At 44.3% G+C, this 12132-nt stretch overlaps 1 protein-coding gene across 1 annotated transcript in view; it reads right to left on the bottom strand.

Annotated features, from left to right (window-relative positions):
• Positions 1 to 12132, bottom strand: part of TMEM117 (transmembrane protein 117) — a 218319-nt gene that overhangs the window by 39399 nt on the left and 166788 nt on the right. Inside the window, exon 5 of the mRNA XM_010574072.1 lies at positions 1449 to 1608. Coding sequence (XP_010572374.1) covers positions 1449 to 1608 — 160 coding nt within the window. The remainder of the gene's footprint in view (positions 1 to 1448; positions 1609 to 12132) is intronic.

The raw sequence follows: 12132 nt of genomic DNA, 5'->3' as shown, positions 1-12132 counted from the left end.
AAAGAGCCTCTTGCTTTGTGTTGTAAAAATATGACATAGTACTCAGGACAGGCTGTTTCACATAAAATTCTTCCCTATATTCAGCAACTCCAAGGTCAAAGTACTGGAACTTCATTTTTCAAAGTTGAAAGGATGATTTAATAATTATTTGGTATGAAGACAACTCTGTTTCTCTACCCTGCATACAATATCAAATTCAGTATTGCTTGATACATCGTGTATTTTCATTCACGCTTTCATTACAGCGCTGTGAAGTACAATCATTTATTATACATTCTCTTGAATTTTTTCGAAACAGCAAACAAAATGTAAAATGCAAAGGGAGAGAAAAGAAAGCACCAGAAATCTTACTAGAAAAACAGTATTCCCTTTCTTATCCTCCTTGTTCTAACCACGAACCGCAGTGAGCACTGAACAGTGCTGGACATTGGAAAATAAAACTGAACTATAGGACTTTATGCAGCTTTAATGTCCTAGTACAGCAGTGATAAATTCTGAGTGCCACCACAGTGTCACCTCTAGGATAATTACTCAAGCAATAGATATCTCATTATAGAGAACTAAGTGTCTCAGAAATGGTCTTTGCTAGCAGACTTAGTTGGTAATACACTGGAGAGAAAGGACCCATCAGTTCTTCTCAAATTCTTTGCTAAACTTCAGTTCAACCGTCTAACATATCTAGGACTAATAGCAAAAGTCACTCAGGCCTTCGATGCTCCTTTTCCTTCCCTCCGCCCAAATGACCTAATTTTTCACAGAGCATTGGGTGAGTTATTCACACAAGGCTCAAACCACAGACAAATGCAAAGCGTAGAGAGCAGCATCACATGAAGGAGGTTTTTGGCCACAAACTTGTGACCCAGATTCCTTTCTTAACAGCTAGATTCAAAGGAGCAGACATCAGGCAGACTACAGGGAATCATCTCCCCGGTTAACCTCGCTGGCAGAAGACCTTACAGTACAAGGACGTGTCATCAAAGTAAAGCAATCTTCATGTGCAAGTGGAAAGTGGACTTTTAGTAGCAAATACTAATTTTCATCTATTAAAATGCTGTAATATTGTAAATGCTTGAAACATGGAAGTATTTCTTTCTTGTTTGGCTGAATTTCTTTCACCTTCCTAACAGAAGCTTTGAATTTACAAAACAACTAGCTTCCGTTTCTTTTTCTGATGTCACTTTTGCAGAAAACACCTTCTAATTTGGAAAGTTGTGCAGTTCTTACCTGTTAGTCTAAGAAGAGAAATCAGCAATGTTTTCACAACAAAAGGCCAGCAGGCTTTTTGCAAAGTCACTGAGAATGGTGTAATAAAATGTCCCTACTAATAGTGGTTGCAAACTAAACATTTATTTACCTTTATGTAGTCTTAGCTAAACACCATTTGGTCTAGAGGAAACAGAGTGACTAGGCAGTCTCAGCAGCTTGAATGAAACATTAGGAGAGGGTACCTGCATGACGATAAGAAGGTCAAACACCAGGATGAAAGAAGCCAAGAAGGCTCTTGAGACCTCATCACTTGGCAGAAATCCCCGATTCAGCTTGTCCCAGCTGATCCAGTCAGTAGTGATGACAAGCACAACTACAGAGGTCAGAGTAAACAGAACCGTCCTGCAAGGGTAAAAAAAAATAGTTCAGAGAGAATACAGTAGTAATGAAGATGCATCATTCTATTTTATCTGTCTTCGAATGGTCATCTAGTGCTTTATCAGTACTTTTCTGCTGATGAAAAGAGATTGAAGAAAATTAAGTGTACAAACAAATCATTTAATTCAAAATAGGAAAGCATTCAGCTGTATCCTTAGTAGAAAGAAATTTAGTAGCTAGTACTAACCATGTCGCAAAATTAGCCTGGAGTGTATCACTCTTGTCCCTCATTCCATATTTTTCACTGCAGATGCAAACCAATTAAGTAAAATCAGAAAGAAGTAAACTATAACAATGTACTAAGGACTGTATGATCTAGGCCAAATTCAAATGATCAATTTGAGAGAACATTTTCTAAGGCACCAAAGACACTAGAACCTTTGAAAAGTCTTTTCTCAGCTGTAGGAGCTATAGGACACTAACTGTGAACTCTAATTTTTATATAGAAACCCATCTGTATGAAAGCAATTTTCATTGGACTAAATTAATCTTTAGTAGATTCTGGGAGTTGTAGAAAGATTTTGCTTTGTGTCTCCTAAGATGTCCTTTGTACAAGTTTTCAACACATCTTATGGCATTTCTGAGAAGTCAGTGAAGAGTGAATTACAAAAGTAATAAAGCCTCCATATGAATGCTGTGAGAATTCCAGAAGACACATTTGGCTAATTCATACAATTTTGCAATATGGTATTTAAGAAAATATCTTTCTAAGCTATCCCCCCAAAATAGCTCTGCATCATTTCCAGCAGCACTTTGGTGATATCCTTCAGAGTTGTCAGCGATGACGGATTGAATTCCTGGTTCTGTGGAAGCAGGCAAATTTAGCTGGTAATTTGAGGGGGAGCAAGGCTTCTCCCAGTAGCCATAGCTGTCAGTAAATCTGTGCTGTAATAGGGGCATATCAACATCTGAATGCACGCACGCAGCTAAATAATTGTGGCAGGGTGGAGTTTTTTTCTACAGCAATTAAGTCTCATTTTCTTCAGCTACCGAGGGCTGTAAAACAACGTGAAGAATATTTCCCATGACACTTCCAAACAGGACAAATACTCAGCAGAGCAAAAGAAAAATCTGTACACCAGTAGGCACAGGCTACCAGCCTGTAAGCATTTCTTCTTATACATCAGCCTTGGCTGTGTCTGTGTAGGAAGGGAAAACAAATACGCACATAAGCAGCAGGGTACACATTTGGACTCCTAATCATCATTCTTCTGTGGCACGATGGGCTGCGCTTCTTCACAATATAATGAGGCACAAAATTACTTGATTGCCACCATCTTTACCTTTGAACATTTATTTTTATTCTTAATAAAAAAGTTGTATTCAACACTATGGTTGGCACTATACCAGTATCCCTTAAGTGTATTACCAGCATCTGGGCAAGAAAAAAAAAGGCATCTCAGACTTAATTAGACGTAAGCAATATTCAAACCTGCTTACCCCCAAAACATTTGCTTAGCTACCATCTCACCTGCCAGTACCTGAACCTGACTGACTTTTCTACAAGCTCCACTTTGGCCCATACCCAGAGTGGTTTACTTCGGAAAGGCGATTCATTATGGTGCTTCTCTCTTGCATATAGTCTCCTGAGACCACAAAGGTGGGTTTTCCCACCTATTTCACCTTCCTATCTGAAACTTACACAGAGGTAATTTACACAGCTGAGAATTTCTCCAGAAAGAACACAATCCGCAGTGCTTGTCTGTGGCCGGTGCAGACTGCCCTGGCCGCTGAGCACACTGATTTTCCTCATCCTTTTTCTGAGGAACCCATATCTCCTGGTGCACGGGCAGTTTAGAACCGTAATTCACGTCTGCGTAGTTTGCTATGGAAAGGAACCATGCACCCAGATGTTATGCTCAACACTATTCTGCTTCAGTCCTCTTGAATTATGCATTTGCGTTTTGGAGCAAGAGTTCAAAGCATGGAAGGTCAGACTTTGGCATGTATGCAAGCAAAGGCAGACATATTTTTATGCACGCTTCATTGGCATGCATGCAAAGACCAATGTGTGCTCAAGTCCTGATTTCCTTGAGGAAATGCATATGCACTTAAAAAACTGCTTTGTTATTCATTCTGAAATGTCAAATAGGGAGGGAAGGGAGCAGAAAATGGGCTGCTAATAGAATATGAAAATGTGAAACCAATAAAAAAGGTTAGAAATAGACTGTTGAAATGGTTGCATTAAACAGCATAATTAGCACTCAGTTGTATTTTTGACCTATGATACTGGAACACAGCAAGATATTAAACACTTGCTTTTGGAGTTATTATAAACTGAGTTTGTCTGGGTTAGAGTTCAGTTCACTTCCTATGAAAGTATAGCATTGCTCCCGTGTCCTGGCGATTAAGAGAAGCAGCTGAGGATTTCATTTAACTTGACAGAACTTGTATCAGATGAACCAATGTGAGCTACCCTGCAATATTTAGGCCAGTGCAGGTTGTCCTTTGTTCTGCAAGGCACATTACTGAGAAAGAGCTACGCCATCAAAAAATTCACAGCGTTGCTGGCAGGACCTCTCCGTCTTCTGCTTACAGAAGGGCTATGAGGGGAAAGGCAAGGGAGGATTGTACCAGACACTGTCTTCTCTGTATCGGACATCAAGAAATGCAACTTCTTTCTCTACTTCACAGAGGAAATACACTTTTATATTTCACTTCTAATTCTAGCTTGCTGTATTGAACGATTATGTGCCCTGGGCACCTATTCAGCTACAACAACACACATTTTACAACCTAGCCCATACTCTTCAAGATATAAGGTTACTATGAAGAATAAAAATAAAAAAACCTATCTGCAGAAAAACACTGTCCAGGCCAATTGTATACTGAGAAGTTAAAATTATTAGGTAGGTCCAGAAAAGTCAGTACTGCGCTCATCACTGCCAATGATAATCTAAAATCCTCAGTTCTACGCTGAACTGAGGGAAAGCTTGAAGAGAGGAACTTTATACTGCCAGGAACCTCTCAAGAAGCAGGTAATTTTTTAGACTGTATCTCTATAATCTTTGATAGTCCGGACTGAGTTTGTTCTTGAATTTGTCCAACCAAGTCACTCATGCCAAACTGAATCCACACTGCTGGCCCTCATTCGCCAGCAGAACATTAATTTTGTCCTCACACACTTAGCAAGGGCCAAACCAGATGTCTTTGGCTTCTGCATTTCCCACAACAGCACCTTCTGGGACCATAAGCTTTGAGCAAGCTGACTGACCACTTAGCACCTATCACCCAGCTTATTATACACTACCAGAGGTTATGCAGAACATGGGCCAGAAGCTTGAGCGGATTTTGTCATTGGTGGTGGCTGCAGACAATTCCTTATGGCAGACAGGGTCATAACCTCTACCTTGCAGTCTCTATCATGCAGAAATGCCATTTCTGGAGGAGAAAGGCTGTGACACCTCATTTTCCTCTACACTACTAGAATCAGTAGTAAGTACAGAACATCCACAAGCAATGGGCCACCTTCAACTATTCCAAGCACCTGGCATTAATTTACCTACAATGTCTCCACACTGCCATCCTAATGTTCAAGAACGTAGCCATCATCCTCTGATGTTTGGACAACCCAACCCTGGACAAGTTGTTTGGAAAGCACTTAGAGGTGGGAAAATTCAGAGCTGGTGTGTTATGTCACCAGTCACACGCTCCCATCACAGGTGTCATCCACAGCTTCGCTCTGTGTGATCTCTTGAACTTTGCAAAAGACTGAGATGCTGGTCACATATTAATCTTCTGTTTGCTCAGTGGAGGTCATAGTTATGCGAATAGAAAAAGGCTGTCACGGCAGCATAACGCAGACGCTGGTGGATAACAGGTTTACATGAAATGTTTAGAAAACAGGGCATCTTTGATTCAGGGCAGTCCAGTATACAGGTACAGACCTGCACTGTAGGCAGTGCTGCATATTCCCTGCTGTCTCTGGGGAATATCAGTCCTTAAATTTTTTTTATATGCCCATAAATTTCACAGCACACTCATGCAGTGTGTGAGAGTCCATACATACCTACATTACCCGCACATGCAATGGCCACCATGCATATTATCTCAGCCCTATTTCTGCCTGTTGGGCTGAAAAGCTCACACCCTTCTCTTAAACACCTCTTGCTCTTTCAAAATCACAAAAAAATTTCTCCCTAGATTTTCTGTCTCTCTGCCCCTTGTACACAATGCCTGAGCTGTCACTTGGCACATGATGACCAGAGATCAGACTGGACTTTCCTACTGACTTTTCAAATAAAAATCGTGTTGTAAAGGAAAGTAGCTCTTCATCATCTCTCCCTTGCTAGTGGTCTTTCCTCACCCTCAGAGAAAAGCTCTCCTCATGGGGCTTTCCGAGAAATTTCTCTGCTGGTGTCCCAGTGCCCAGATGCCCTGCATGCCACACTCTGGCACAGCTGTGGCCAAAGGGTGAATGAGAACCGAGAAAACTTAAATCAGAAACACAGGTACATTAAATAAACAAGACACAAACCCAATGCAACATCACAGCAAGGAAAAGTAACAGGAGCAAAAAAACAGGGCCAGTTGAGGCCAACACATTCCCTAGAAAATAAAATGAGAATAGTGTGCATTTGGGTGAGCAGAGCTGTGCCCTTCTTCAGCAGATAATACTCTAAAGTGCCAGGGCTACCTGCCTTAACCTACTCCAAAATATTGAGGATAGGGTGTGATTTCCTAAAAAGCTCTTCCAGAAGTCGAAGATAAATCCTAAATGTTCAGTGAAAGAAAGCAAAAAACACAAAACCCGGTGGAGTGAGCAACCCATCCAGTGCTGTGAGGACCTAATTTTTTTGGTAGGATTCCTTGCCAGAATCTTTCCCCAGTAGATGTTTCCATTCCTACACTCTAGGCTACTTCATGGGTGACATCACTCAACAGTGGAAAAAGTAAAGATGACTTTTCCCTTGCCTTCAAGCAAGCCTGGCTTGTTTCCATTTCCAAGTGGTAGGGACAACCTGAGATACTCAACTTCCTTGGGATATGAGGACCAGGAGCTGCCACACTGCATGCTGGACAGAACTGTGTTAACGTGTTAATTCCCAAAAGAGTTTTGTAAGCTCAGTCTGGCACTGAAGACTCTCAAGACTCTGCAGACTCCCTTAGAGTGCCCTTTTAGCAGTGCCCTCATCTTACTGCAGACATTGTTCTTGCCCTGGCCGACTGGTCTGTAACTTTTCTCCCTTTGCCTTGCACCTGTACATTCCTGAGATTATGAACTGCAAGTTCTTTATGAATGGGATGAGCCAAAATTTGTCTGTGGAGAAATGAAAAAGCCACTTATTCCTGGGATCTGTAATGCAGTTGTTCTCTGAATGTGTAACTGCATTCAGATACATCAATAATTCTCTAGATCCATAACTAGCAAGAAATAAAGACCTTCTCCCATCAGAAGCCAGCAATGTGGAAACTCCTTTTTGAAGAGCGTGGCAGAGAACGTCAGAGTTGAGCCTGTACAGCTTAGTGCGCAGACTGCCTGCCGTACCAGGGTTTGCAGTCTGTCTGCCCAAAGGGAAATCCCACCACTGCCATCTGAAATGTCACGAGTGCCATCCCATGCTTGTGCAGTCCTGGTCTTGAGAGAGCGCTGTGGGCCAGAGCAGCAGCTGGACTGCTCTGAAACACAAAGTTGGGCTCTGGAGACAGAGCTGTGAGAGACTGAGCCAGGAAGGGAGAGGAAGGGAATACCCAAGCTTTGCAATCTACTACAACTGATGTCAAGTGTTGATGCAAACCTAAGACTTTCTGGCTTTATTTCAGCGGGAGGGAGGGCCACATCATTTACTTTTCTTTTAATTCCAAAATAACATCACTGCGACCAGCCCTCCTGGTAAAAGATTTTCCTGGCTATATCTGTAAACCGCCCATGCAAGTGCACATATTCTAATTGCTCAGTAACATTATGGGCCACGACAAAGGCAGTTCAAACTAGAAGGCTGGCTTGCCCATGCCACTTCATTAAATCAGTATGCCAAGCATGAGGTTACTGATGTTCTCAGAAGTCTTGGCTGAGAGATGACACAATGTACTGCCGCGACCTTAGGTCCTGACTGCTTGGAGACACCCTCTTCTGCGGTTTTGTGTGTCCTACCCCCCACATCAGGAATTCCCTAGGCAGAGTCCATGAGACCCTGCCTCATCCTCTCGCAGCCCCAGTGCAGCACCACAAAACCATTCCTAGCACATCTCCTCCAGCCCTGTGCCAGAAGTACCTTTGACATCTTCAGGAAACAGTCTGTTATTTGTACTGAGCTGAAAGCGAACAAAACAGAATTTGTCCCTGGCAAGATAAAGACAAGCTAAGAAATGTCTACAAGTTCACAAAACATTTAATGTTGGAAACAAGAACTGCTTCCAGTCTGAGTTGCCTTATTCTTCACATCTAAATCAGCAGGGAAAAGTGTACCAAAACCAAATTCTGGTCTGTGATGGGACCTCATTTCTAAATCATCACATAATGAAAGTGAAGTCTTTCACTGCTCAAATATCAAACACAATTCTTTGCACAACCATACTTAAGGGGAAGATAATACTACCTTCAATTTACCAGCAACTTTGAGATGATCATTGTTAGAACTATTTAGAATTTTCTTGTGTTACAAGACCCTGTCAAATCTTTTCTGAAGCTACAACTTTGATGATCAGATAGCAAGAGTTCTCCTAAGATCGACTGAAGAGATGAAAGACAAATTTTGGGTATTTTCCTTATCTTCATTTTGTCTTTTCAAAGTGGCAAAAAGCTCTACACCGTTTCCAGAAAAAAAACCTACCTGTGCTTAGTCTAAAGTAGCTGGGATAGCTACTGGCTAGGATAGAGTTAATTTTCTTCATAGTAGCCACTATGGGGCTCTGGTTTGGATTTGTGCTGGAAACAGTGTTGATAACCCCAGGATGTTTCCGTCCCTGCTGAGCAGTGCTCACCCAGAGCCAAGGGCTGTTCTGCTTCTCCCCCCACCCCACCAGCGAGGAGCCTGGGGGGGCACAAGGGGTTGGGGGGACACACAGCCGGGACAGCCGACCCCGACTGACCCAAGGGAGATCCCAGCCCGTAGGACGTCGTGCTCCCCATATAGAGCTGGGGGAAGGAGAAGGAAGGGGGGACGTTGGGAGCGATGGCGTTTGTCTTCCCCAGTCCCCGTTGGGCGTGATGGAGCCCTGCTGTCCTGGGGATGGCTGAACTCCTGCCTGCCCAGGGGGAGCGGGAACGGATTCCTTGCTTTGCTTTGCTTGCGCGTGCAGCTTTTGGTTTAGCAATTAAACTGTCTTTATCTCAACCCGCAAGTTTTCTCACTTTCACCCTTCGGATTCTCTCCCCCATCCCACCAGGGCGAAGTGAGCGAGCGGCTGTGGGGGCCTTAGCTGCTGACTGGGGTTAAACCACAACAGTAGCTCTTAGATTTGTATGACATAGCATTTTGAGAACTATTCATCACACTTTCACATATAATTGCCACTAAGACGGGTTATTTAAAAACTGTTAAACATCGCTAATAATCATTCCAGGTATTGCTTAATACTATGTACATTTGAGACAGAAGGACGCATTAAAAAAGAAACAAGATCATAAATTCTGTATTCCTATTATTGTTCATTAAGGAAATGATCATATATACTTAATAAAACATATAATATATATGTGAACTTACTAAATAAAGAAAATTAACTACCATATAGCCTAGGTATATTTAAACTCTAAATAAACCCACTAGCAGTTAATCAGCATTCATCAAAACCTTCAGCTTCAGATAGTGCTGTAGAAAACAGAAATGCAATTTTAATCAATGTTTTGTAAGTTATGTTTTCATAGAATCATAGAATCATACAATGGTTTGGGCTGGAAGGGACCTTAAAGATCATCTAGTCCACCCCCCCTGCCATGGGCAGGGACACCTTCCACTAGACCAGGTTGCTCCAAGCCCCATCCAACCTGGCCTTGAACACTGCCAGGGATGGGGCAGCCACAGCTTCTCTGGGCAACCTCTTCCAGTGCCTCACCACCCTCACAGTGAAGAACTTTTTCGTCATATGTAATCTAAATCTACCCTCTTTCAGTTTAAAGCCATTACCCCTTGTCCTGTCGCTACATGCCCTTGTAAAAAGTCCCTCTCCATCTTTCTTGTAGCCCCCCTTTAGGTACTGGAAGGCTGCTGTAAGTTTCCCTGGAGCCTTCTCCAGGCTGAACAACCCCAACTCTCAGTCTTTCTTCACAGGAGAGGTGCTCCAGCCCTCTGATCACCCTCATGGCCCTCCCCTGGACTTGCTGGAACAGGTCCATGTCCTTCTTATGTTTGGGGGACCCAGCACTGAATGCAGTACTGTAGGTGGGGTCTCACAAGAGCAGAGTAGAGGGGGAGAATCACCTCCCTCAACCTGCTGGTCACACTTTTGATGCAGCCAAGAATGCAATTGGCTTTCTGGGCTGCAAATGCACGTTGCCGGGTCATGTTGAGCTTCTTGTCAGCCAAGACCCCCAAGTCCTTCTCCAAGTCCTGTGGGCTGCTCTCAATCCATTCTCTACCTGGCCTGTATTTGTGCTTGGGATTGCCCCGACCCATGTGCAGGACCTTGCACTTGGCCTTGTTGAACTTCATGAGGTTTGCACAGGCCCACCTCTCAAGCCTGTCAAGGTCCCTCTGGATGGCATCCCTTTCCTCCAGCGTGTCGACCATGCCACACAGCCTGGTGTCATCTGCAAACTTGCTGAGGGTGCACTCAATCCCACTGTCCATGTTGCCGACAAAAATTTTAAACAGCAACGGTCCCAATACTGACCCCTGAGGAATGCAGCTCATCACTTCTCCACTTGGACATGGAGCCATTGACTGCAACCCTTTGAGTGCAACCATCCACCCAATTCCTTATCCACCAAGTGGTCCATTCTGTAAAATCTGTGTCTGTCCAATTTAGAGACCAGATGTCATGTGGGACAATGTCAAATGCTTTGCACATGTCCAGGTAGATGATATCAGTTGCTCTTCCCTTATCCACTTCACCGGACTGTCACGATTTCTCAAATATAATGGATAGTGGCTTAGCAACTTCATCTGCCAGTTCCCTCAGGACCTGTGGATGTATCTCATCAGGTCCCCTGGACTTGTGCACCTTCAGGTTCCTTAGATGGTCTCAAACCTGATCTTCTCCTACAGTGGGTGGTTCTTCATTCTCCCAGTCCCTGCCTTCGCCTTCTGCCACTTGGGTGGTGTGGCTGGAGCACTTGCCAGTGAAGACTGAGGCAAAAATGTTGTCGAGTACCTCAGCCTTCTCCACATCCTGGGTAACCAGGTCTCCTGCTTCCTTCTGGAGAGGGCCCACATTTTCCCTGGTCTTCCTTTTATCATCGATCTACCTATAGAAGCTTTTCGTGTTGCCCTTGATGTCTCTGGCCAGATTTAATTCTATCAGGGCTTTGGCTTTCCTAACCTGATCCCTGGCTGCTTGGACAAGTTCTCTGTATTCTTCCCAGGCTACCTGTGCTTGCTTCCACCCTTTGTAGGCTTCCTTTTTGCGTTTGAGTTTGTCCAGGAGCTCCTTGTTCATCTATGCAGGCTTCCTGGAGTTTTTGCCTTTCTTTCTCCTTGTTGGACAGTTGCATCACTCCTGAGCTTGGAGGAGGCGACCCTTGAATACGAACCAGCTTTCTTGGGCCCCTCTTCCCTCCAGGGCTGTATCCCATGGTACTCTGCCAAGCAGATCCCTGAAGAGGCCAAACTCTGCTCTCCTGAAGTCCAGGGTAGCGAGCTTGCTGTGTGCCCTCCTCGCTGCCCCAAGGGTCTTGAACTCTGCATTTCATGGTCACCACAGCCAAGGCTGCCCTTGAGCTTCACATTCCCCACCAGCCCCTCCTTGTTGGTGAGAACAAGGTCCAGCATAGCACCTCTCCTCATTGGCTCCTCCATCACTTGGAGAAGGAAGTTGTCATCAACGCATTCCAGGAACCTCCTGGATTGCTTATGCCCTGCTGTGTTGTCCCTCCAACAGATATTGGGGTGGTTGAAGTCTCCCCTGAGGACCAGGGCTTGTGAACATGAGGCTGCTATCTGTCCATATCTGCCACATCTGCTTGGTCTTCCTGGTTGGGTGGCCTGTAGCAGACCCCCACTATAATGTCATCTGTCCCTGTTCTCGCTTCAATCCTGACCCACAGGCTCTCGGTTGGCTCCTCACCCATCCCCAGGCAGAGCTCCATCACTTCTTCTCCAGTTGAACATGGAGCCATTGACCGCAATCCTTTGAGTGCAACCTTCCACCCAATTCCTTATCCACCAAGTGGTCCACCTGTCAAATCCATGTCTCTCCAGAGACCAGATGTCATGCGGGCACTCCAGCTGGTCACTGACACAGAGAGTGGCACCCCCTCCTTGTCTCCCCTGTCTGTCCTTCCTAAAGAGCCTGTGTCCTTCCATTCCATCACTCCAGTTACAGGAGCCATCCCACCATGTCTCCATGATGCCCATAAAATCAGAGCCCCACAGGCATGTGCGCGTC

This window comes from Haliaeetus leucocephalus, unplaced genomic scaffold (genome assembly GCF_000737465.1).
Source record: "Haliaeetus leucocephalus isolate CR32 unplaced genomic scaffold, Haliaeetus_leucocephalus-4.0 Scaffold406, whole genome shotgun sequence".
Taxonomy (NCBI): domain Eukaryota; kingdom Metazoa; phylum Chordata; class Aves; order Accipitriformes; family Accipitridae; genus Haliaeetus; species Haliaeetus leucocephalus.
Note: the sequence above shows the minus strand (reverse complement) of the source record. Positions and strands in the feature narration are given on the sequence as shown.